The sequence below is a fragment of the Mya arenaria genome, chromosome 5 (genome assembly GCF_026914265.1).
Source record: "Mya arenaria isolate MELC-2E11 chromosome 5, ASM2691426v1".
Lineage (NCBI taxonomy): Eukaryota > Metazoa > Mollusca > Bivalvia > Myida > Myidae > Mya > Mya arenaria.
In genome coordinates, this window is record NC_069126.1 from 78,307,112 (window position 1) to 78,317,555 (window position 10,444).

At 36.0% G+C, this 10,444-nt stretch overlaps 1 protein-coding gene across 1 annotated transcript; it reads right to left on the bottom strand.

The window, feature by feature from the left end:
• Positions 1-955: 955 nt before the first annotated feature.
• LOC128233816 (tetraspanin-1-like) lies at positions 956-7,247 on the bottom strand. Its single transcript, XM_052947672.1, has 8 exons — positions 7,008-7,247; positions 5,258-5,375; positions 4,757-4,905; positions 3,506-3,580; positions 3,159-3,266; positions 2,684-2,902; positions 2,019-2,105; positions 956-1,719 (listed from the first exon to the last, which is right to left on the bottom strand). The coding sequence occupies exons 1-8, from the start codon at positions 7,065-7,067 to the stop codon at positions 1,654-1,656; spliced, it is 882 nt and encodes a 293-aa protein (XP_052803632.1). The 5' UTR covers positions 7,068-7,247; the 3' UTR covers positions 956-1,653.
• Positions 7,248-10,444: the final 3,197 nt, after the last annotated feature.

Genomic DNA, 10,444 nt, shown 5'->3' on the forward strand with positions numbered 1-10,444 from the left:
TTCAGTCCAACCAAGCCCGGGTAAAAAAACCGCCCTACGGAGACGAACTGATAGTTAAAGCCCCGCCAAATGCCCCCGCACCCAAGGAACCTTGGGAAGGCCATTTTCCCGCTATATTTGGCGCGAAGTCAAAACCACCCGGCTCTTCGGGGCCACCCGGAAGGTAAAAACACGGCCTTTCCCCCCGGCTATCACCGTTATACCCCCGGACCGTGGGGGCGGGTGGGCGTGGTCACAATTGACTGGGTTCATTTTCCATAACAGCATTTTCGTTTTATTTTATAATGTACGCAAAGTGGATAACACTTTATGAAATGCACATATATCAAGTATCATTACTATAAACACGGTTTACCACTTTCCGAATAAAAAGCATGCATTTGTTAAAACAAAATAGTTAAGTTGAAAATTTGACGAATATGTAGAGATAAGATATTTTTTTTAAATCTTGAAAAACGTTTGATTCCTGCAAATTAGTTTTAACTCTAAGCGGAACTCGATTAAACATGAAGACGAACCAATATAGGTATTCATATAACCACTATCACAGCTAAAAATAAACTGTGTTTCACACCAGGATATCTTTTTTCACTAAATTTGTGATTTACGATGTTAATGATTACCAGTTACGATTTAAAACGGGTTTATTTACAGTCCAGCTGTACTGTATGTATCAATATCCAATCGGAATTGATGATCAATGTAAAACCAATCAAGTAAACCCTCGTTTTACATCATGAAATTTCATCTAAACAGGAACTTTAAATCTGGTTTATATTTTTTTTACGCAAATTTAATAGTAAGCATATTCCCAACGACGTACCATAACACACTTGAGCGGATTTCTTTTTAAAGATTTTATTTTTTAGAAGAGTAAATGTATTTAATTAACAGTTTAACAAACTAAATAAATCAGAAATATACTAAGTAGATCACTTGACTGTAATAAGTCATATCAAATTGAGAAACCATAGTATCCGTTTATTTCATGAAGATAATTAGAAATGAAAACAAATGAAAAGTTTTCAATGTTTAACAAAAATAATGTTTTCAATTACAATGGCTTCATTGTAGCTAAACATATTTAGAGTTGGACTTATAGCAAAACATATTCCTACTAAACAACAGGTTTTAACATCAACAATATATGTAACAAAATGGCGCAAACACAACAAAACACGTATGAAATGTTCGATCAGGACATAAACCGTCCATAAACCAATAAACATTGATTGGCAGAAAGTCAAAACAAATATGTTAACAATGTATTCAACATTAAAGATGCATTCTTATTCCCAAATAAGATTTACAACATGTAATAATATTGTTTTAATATTCAAAAAGGTATGAATAAATATCGAAAACAATGGTTCGTATGAAGGATACTGAGTTCAATTTGAAAGAAATGAGCATAAAACACGGTATTTTAACCTTATGAGACTATAGTCGACCACAGTAAATCTTTTAGCATTCACCAATCATTTAATATTTTTTGCTCTTTCTGCTATTATAAACACGGTTGCAATCTTGTCATCAGTAATTGATATTTTCCGGTTTATCAGTCAAAATTGATGTTTGTACATGTTTATGATTGATTTTGAATAGGAGTGTCACTTTAAACATCAGCTTATTTCATTTGATCTGTGAACTGTGTTACACAAGCCCACCCGTGATGCCCCTGTTTTTGAAGATCAGGATAGCGAAGATGATCAAGACAAGCTGAAATATAACAAAACAACCTATAACAGCAGTCACCTATCTAAAGGATATAAGTTTAAATGTACGTTTTGAAATGAACGTCAGTCGCAACAAAAAGCGAGGAGGAAGTAAGCTCGGACTTGCGAACGGAAATACACACGAACTGTTTATATTGTTGTAATGGACTAATGAACTGTACATTATAATTGAATAGTTAATGGTTCACTATTTATAACTTCATCTGAAACGATAAAGTTTTATTTAGATATAAAATTATGCTATATATGTTTAATATGAAAATTGAAACTGGGAATTACTACCTGACATATCAGAACGACCACGATTACTGGAATGAATCTTGCATTGTTTTCATTGATGACAGAGTCCCATATTCCATCTGTGCAGCCCTGAAAACAGAGAAAAGTTAAAATCACCCTTAAAGCTGCTCTCTTACAGAATTACCATTTTTACAAAAAAAAAAATATTTTGTCTTTGAAAGAGCAATTTGTGATAAAAGATTACTGACAAAAGATCAGATTTTCATATTTCCGTTAGAAATTAATGTTTTATGGCTTAAACATTTACTAACGGTTTAAGGAAAATGCATAAAACATCAATTTTTGAATTTAAATATTGAAATCTGCGATCTATTTTTTTTTTCAGCAGTCTTATATAACTGGTTTCCATGGATGTTCGCAAAAATTGGCTCGTGTCAAGACAAAACATAACAAAGTTGTCAAAACGTTCAATCTGTGAGAGTGCAGTTTTTTTCTGAGAAAGAATCTATTATTTCATTATTCGGAACAGAGCTGATTCCAGTATTTCACTTATGCTGTCGTTTTATAACATTATTGATTGGTACTATACAACATTGTAAACTGTAAACTACCCATAAAAACGACCATCTGTTTTTTATGATATCCAATGTCGCCATCGACAAAATAAGTCAATATAAAAGTATAAAAATAACACATAATAGTAATACCGTAAACAAGTTGGATTCACTTTGAATTTCACTTGTTGAATCATAATTTGTATCAGAGTTCTTTCCAGCGCATTTTGCCGCCGCGGTGCTATCCTCTGGAAGGGTCTTGCAGCACGCCACTGGTGTGATGAGGTCTGTTATTCCGTTAGTTTCGTCGTATGCCTTCCACGTTGTACGCGAAGTAAAATCGGTGTAATCATTGGCACCACAGCAGTCAAACTGAAGATATGAATGTTTCATTTATAACGACAAGGGAATATATATAATATATGCAGTCGAAGTGTTCTGCATTAGGCAAAAGAAAATCGAGTAAGAAAATTTAAATGGAAAACATGAATTAGTTATGTTCAATGGTTCTAGTGTATTATAATTTAAAGAAGATTTTCTTTCTGAGCAATTCAATTTCCTTGAATCTTTTTGGCAAATCAAAACAACCTTACGGCATTTTTAGTAGACTTATGCAATCATAGTATACCTGTTGCATTGCATAGTTCCATCCAATGGACTTGGTATCTGTTGCTTTCAAACCTTGGTAGCCGTCTAAAGTGGTCACAAGCTGCTCATTTATGTATTTCTTTAGGACCTGAAAATGTATTTGTCATCGCTTTCGAAATGTGTGCACCAATAACATTAAATGTTACTAAACTTCACTTATCGTATTTACTTTGCACAGATCTACATCAACAGCAATAACAATAACAGCAGCATCACACTATGATTAAAACACGGAGGGTTTACCACCGAAACAAAAACATTCCTGTATTTAATGCCATAATCATGATCAGGGTGTTTTAACCCTTGAATGAGGTAACAGTTAAATACCTTTCCGGGAACAGCATATACAAGAATGATGAGCGTCACTTGTGCCAGAAATATAGCGATAAGAACAATAGCGTACTGAAAGGGAAAACATCACTTACTTACATTACAGTTGCGTGGGATAATGTTAATTCAAAATCTTTACAACAGCTGTATTTGTTGTCTGGTTAATTGTTTCATTTCGCGAGTACACCAGTGATCAGTGTGTTTATACCACGTGACAAATTACGTATTAAGGTACGTCAGAAGGTAACACTTTGGTTCGAATGAAGACATAAAACAAAGATAACTTTACCTTTTCTTCACCATTTGATAGGAAACAAAGGGCAGTTTATTCCAGCCCCGCCTTCGTTATGTTACCGGAATTTAGTTTAGATTAGTTTCTTTTAACACTTCGACAAATCTGTTTCCAAAATAATGTGTTGGCAGTGCTCCATCGGTCGAAGTGTTTTAGAAACTAAACTCTCAATCAAACTCTAGTAAAACACCAAAAAGCGGGGCGCTTTAAGTGGCGTATAATGATGAGCTATGTTTCATTTGAATTTTTGTTGAATGTCTTCATTCAAAGCCTTCCGACTAAGCATTTATGACGCAATTTAGCACGAAGTATACCCACACTGGTGATCCGTGAGGCACGAAAACACCAATGGTAAGACAATTGGTACCTTGTTTCGATTGAGACGGTTGCTAAGCTACGCATACACGATAGCGATTCGAGCTGTAGTAATTCACTAATTATGTAAAGAAGCAAGGGCGTTCAAATTCGAGAAGAAAAATGTGTATTTTAAAGGTATTCTTTAACAAATTTGCTGTGCGTGAAATGCGCATTATCAAAACCTAAAAATCAGTATCGTGTTTTCTTGCTGTGAATAATTATGACACTAGGTCCTTTAATTCAAAAGAGCTTATTGTCGGTCGGTTATTGTATAGTTCCCCTTCAATTTGGTATTAAATATCAAGGCACCTTTATCGACTTTAGGACACTAACGATGCAAATCTAAGCAACAAAAAAATGTACCGATTGAAATATTTATTTATCGCACATACCGTGCACATCGTTGTTAGTATAAAACAATGACGGGGAGTGGGGTCTTTTTACAATTTTCACTAAGCCGTCATGCAAGTGTCATGCATTGAGAAATTATAGGCCATTCATTTTAAGTCAATACTATAAAGCAATAACCACTGCGCGGACGAAGCAGCAAGAAACGTTATATATATTGTTGACAAAGTGTGATAGCAAACTTTCCTCACCACCAAAGCCAGGGTCGTAAGGTTGCAGCATGCACCAATGCAGCCCACTAAGGCAACCGCGCCCAGTACCACTCCCGCCACAATCATTGCAATGGCTAGGTCATTCAACACTTCCGTATACTCAAAATTGCCAAGGCTGTATGAAGAGTCTGTGATTAAAGTTGAAAAATTATGCATTATGGTATAACATTTAAGTTTATTGGCCATGAACTTAGTTCGTACGGAATATTCTGTTCGGAACACTCAGGCGCTGCTCTCGTATGAATATCGTGGTATTCTAATCCTGAACGCATATTACATACCCAAAGTTGGAACTAAGGAACCAGTTATGCTCCATCAGTGCAAAATCTATTATCACAAATTGAAAATGTTATACTGCCTTACATTCATTTATCACAAAGTACTTATTACGTTTTTAAAGTCGCGCAGTGTACTGTAATCTCCACTTCCAATTGTATGTGTTAGTAAAATTAATGGGTCTAAAATAATCTTAGTACCTACCGTACAGTGTTTTTGTTTTGCTTTCGATCAGGGTCAGAGCATCTTGGACCAGCGGCTGGACGTACTGATTTGCAAACTTGATGATGAATCCAACAACAATCAAAGCAAGGGCGGCAATCTAGATATGTGTTCATGATATAAATATGATGACTCTCTTCAACGTAAGCATTTGATATATTATCTTGAATTCTTTATCAATCGTAATTTAAAAGAATTGCGATACTACAGCTACTGCTACTGCTGCTGCCTCTACTGCTACTGCTGTTTCTTCTATTACTACTACTTCTACTTCTAGTACCGCTGCTGCTGCTGCTACTGCTACTGATTCTGCTACTGTTGTGCTACTGCTGCTGCTGCTCCTACTGCTACTACTACTGCTGATGCTGCTGCTGCTTCTACTACAACTTCTACTCATACTGCTTCTACTACTACTGCTGATGCTGCTGCTGCTGCTGCTGCTGCTGCTGCTGCTGCTGCTGCTGCTACTACTACTACTACTACTACTACTACTACTACTACTACTACTACTACTACTACTACTACTACAACTACTACTTCTACTACTACTATAACTACTTTTTGTTATAAAACGGGTGTCGTCAATTTGACCGTTCTATGCGAAAAAGAGAGCTGTACATGTTTTTGAAGGTTATATGGCAATTTGGAGTCATGTTGTCCCTCTAGTTCAAACATTAATTGTGAGATTACACCCTCAAGAAGTACGTAAATATTGAATAAAAACGCGGTTTAAATTATGAACTTAACGATGCACATATGTTTAAATGTTATTTGAACATCGAATGTGAATATTTCCGTAAAAATGAAGAATTTCAATTATAGCCCTTATAAATATTTTTAACTTTCTGACATGGTCGGGTACACTCCGCGAAAGATGTTTGTCCGTTCAAGAAACTATTCAAGGTATGAAAAGGTGTGTTTATCATTGTTCAAAAGAAACAGTAGCATTCTATTTAGCATTATTTATTGGTACCATAAATCAGTTCAAATCAAAATAAACCGTGCCGAACTTTTGTCCCTAAGTATATAAGGTTTACTTTGTATACATTTTGCGCAGTTTATTATGGAAACGTTATCTATTTACACACACACACACACACACACACACACACACACACACACACACACACACACACACTTTTTATTTTACAATATAAAGCATTGTGTGTATTGAGTGAGAAGCCGGGCCCAACTTTCTCGAAACGTCATAAGTCCCTTTAAACATGATTAAGCTTAGCTCAATAGTTATGGTTGGTTGTAATTGGTGTAATATCATCATTCTGAAGACTGTTTGGATTTTAAAAGGAAATAATGTTCATGATAATAACAATAAACGTTTTAATACAGTAAAATCGTGATTAATTAAGCAAATTGGCTTAATGAAATTAACTACTTGGATTTGTTACGCCTAAAGCCTTTCGAGGAATTTCGATCTGGTCCAAATTTCTTGAAACTTTTAAAGTCGCTTATAACATGGTTTAACTATTTTTTATTTTTCAAAAAAATGTCTTATTTTTACTACTTTAAGTGTTTTTAGAATTTAAAATGGAATTATCATTAGGATAATCACAATTAACTAATTTTTCATTTATCATCATGAAATTTAAGTATGTATATTGGCTAACTGAAATAAGCTACTTAAGTATGTTAAGCTTAAGGAGTTTCGAGAAATTTGGACCTGTATTTGCTATCCATTCGAGTTGTTCATACAAGTATAATCAAAACAACTTACCAGGAAGAATATGTTGAGAACGACCAGAATAATTCTCCCGGCGAACGTTAGCAGTCCCATTTTGGTTTGATTATTCCTTTTTTTTCCAAAATGTCCGTCAAATTATTTAAGTACACTTTTTAAAAACTCAATCTCAGTGTAGACTGCTACTTCCGCCCTGCATTTAATTACTGTTTTACAGAACATATAACGATACATATTTGCTTATTGTAATAACAGTCATGGTTCATTTTCTTCACCGCTTTCTTATTGTTTTTCTTGCAATATGAACCCTTCACTGTTATGAAAGACTACAATATTTTAAACGAAGATAAGACACATAACGCTCATTAAGTTTCACCCTTTTATTGACAATGAAAAACCCGACGCATTTTCAATAAAAATGTGTTATTGATATCTTCTCTGTCTGATTAAATGGAAAAGGTTAATTTTCATTTGTTTTAAACTAAACGGAAAATAGTTTTTACATACATACGACCACGCATAACTTTTTTCTGCAAAACATTTAAACGCATTCTGTACAATTAAGCAGATGTGATTTAAATAATTGTAACCTTGTGTTATGCACCAGTCAATTGTAACAACGGCCCCCAAGTCCGGAGGTATACCGGGGATAGCCGGGGAAATGGGCCGTGTTTTTACCTTCCAGGGGGGGGGGGGGGGTTACCAGCAGTTCGTCCCCGCAAGGCGGAGATTTTGCCCGGGCTTGGCTGGACCGCAAGTCAAAGTCCCCGCTAATCCCCGGACCTGAGGGGGGGGGGGGCGTGGTTACAATTGATTGGTGCATTACAATTACGCGACAGTACAATAATAATTACGAATACGCTACAGTATATGATGAAAACGCGACTGTACAATAGTAATAACGAAAGCGCGACTGTACGATGACAAAAACGCGACAGTACAATGATATTAATGAAAACGCGACAGTACGATGATAATAAAAAACCGCGACGGTGCAATAATGAAAACGCGAAAGTACGATGATATTAACACGAACGCGACAGTACGATGACAACAACGAAAGCGCGACAACACGATGATGAAAACGCGACAGTACGATGATAAAAACGAAAGCGCTACAACACGATGATAAAAACGCGACAGTACGATGATGAAAACGCGACAGTTCGATAATGAAAACGCGACTGTACGAGGATAATAACAAAAGTGCGAAAGTACGATGATAAAACGCGACAGTACGAGGGTAATTACGAACACGCGACAGTACGATGACAAAAACGCGACAGTACGAGGATAATAACGAACACGCGACAGTACGATGATAAAAACGCGACATTACGATGACAATAACGAAAACGCGACAGTATGATGATGTAAACGCGACTGTGCGAGGATTATAACGAACACGCGACAGTACTATGATGAAATCGCGACAGTACGAGGACAACAACGAAAGCGCGACAGTACGATAATGAAACGCGATAGAACGATGATAGAACGCTACAGTGCGAGGACAACAACTAACACGCGAAAGTACGATGACAACAACGAAAGCGCGACAGTACGAACGGTGATGAAAACGCGACAGTTCGATAAAGAAAACGCGACAGTTCGAGGATAATTACAAAAGTGCGACAGTACAATGATGAAAACGCGACAGTACGAGGATAATAACGAACACGCGACAGTACGATGATGAAAACGCGACAGTACGATGATGAAATCGCAGCAGTACGAGGATAATAACAATAGTACGACAGTACGATGATGAAAACGCAACAGTACGAGGATAGAAACGAACACGCGACAGTACGATGATACTAACGAAAGCGCGACAGTAGGATGATGAAAACGCGACAGTACGAGGATAATAATGATGATAACGATATACTATCGTGTTTTCACCATCATAATTATTGTCTCGTTTTCATCATCGTAGATTCGTGATTTCGCGTTTTCATCATCATACTATCGAGTATACGTTGCAGATTAAATCATTCACAGGCGATGGCCCTAACTGCATTCCATATAAAATGACATGTTCGATTTAAATTGACATAAAGAAAGAAAAATAACTAACTGCAATAACTGAACGTGAAGAGTATTTCGCAAATTCGCTATCAGCAAGCTACAGCCCATTCGAATCGTAACACTATTATAAGCTAGGCATTTTAATTGAGCGATACGGTCAATGACTGATGTAACAACACGCGTATGCATACATTGGCTGCCTTAATTAAAAGGTAAATAATATAATAAGTAAAGGTTAGATGACATGAATTAAAATATTAATGATAAGGAATGGGCGAAGAGAGCGTAGCAAACGAACCCTTCTTAATAATTAAGATTTTATTTCAGGACATCGAACTGACATAGAATACAATCTCATTGGCTGACACATTGTCAACGCAAAATCTGACGCAGTGAGTGTGTATTGGATGAATGGCAGTAGTTGGACCTTAAAACACCCGCGAACGTTGAAATTCGTCATCACCATGTAGTCGAACAAAATGTCATGCGGATGATAACTGTTTAATTTCGATAGTAATTGCCCAATAATAAGACACTTCAAATGTGCAAACTTGTACTTTTTTTATCATTTTACAATTATTCGCGTATATCGTTCAAGAATATATAGACATATACATCTGTATTTGGTTACACAACATATGAAGTCATAGTCGTATCTTAGTTGCTCAAGGACAGCCATTCGGAGCTCCTCGGCCATTTTTTTCGGATGTATGCCGGTATATCAGTAGAAGGAGTTCGTAATGTTTTGAATTGTATCATTACTTATATGTAAAGTTTTAGCTTGTATTTATTGATCTAAGTTTAAAATGATTGCCCAGTGTAGCGTAGTATTGCAAAGTGCAAACATAAATAAGAATCCAAAGAGTTAAGTCATAAATTTTAAGCGCTAAATTAAATAACTACGCGATCTACTTGTAGCGGACTTAAACATACATATTTTTGAGTATGTAAATCGTCCATATACCTCCGAGGTTGTTTTCTAGAAAAATGGCCGAGGAGTTCCGAATGGCGATCAGCGTAATCAAATGACATAATAATTGTACGTAAGTCAATTATTTAAGATGAAAAATTATACCCAAAATAATGTATAACATTGCTCATATTTCAATCACTCCAATGCACATTGATTTCATTTATTATCCCAAATAACACAATCATAAATCGAAATGAAAGTACATCGTCAAATCTGTATATACCATGTCATGCGTAGCGGGTAATGTTTCGATCAGTCACACAAAGTCATACGAAATACGATTAATTCTACAGATATTGTGTTGTGACATATTCGTACCCCCTTTATAATGCCAACCGTGAGGTTTCCCCGAGAACATCGAAGCAGCGTGTGGTTTACGATTGAGATTTCTTATTAAACATGGCAAATTATACCAGGGCTGGTATTCAATATTGATCTTAATTGGATCTAAGGAAGATTTAGCTAATCG

Coding starts and splice junctions, on each gene's coding strand:
- LOC128233816 (XM_052947672.1), bottom strand. CDS start 7,067: ATGGGACTGCTAACGTTCGCCGGGAGAATTATTCTGGTCGTTCTCAAC. Junction 3,267..3,505: donor TATATGCTGTTCCCGGAAAG/GTATTTAACTGT, acceptor ATACATTTTCAG/GTCCTAAAGAAATACATAAA. Junction 2,106..2,683: donor GTGAATCCAACTTGTTTACG/GTATTACTATTA, acceptor CTCTGTTTTCAG/GGCTGCACAGATGGAATATG.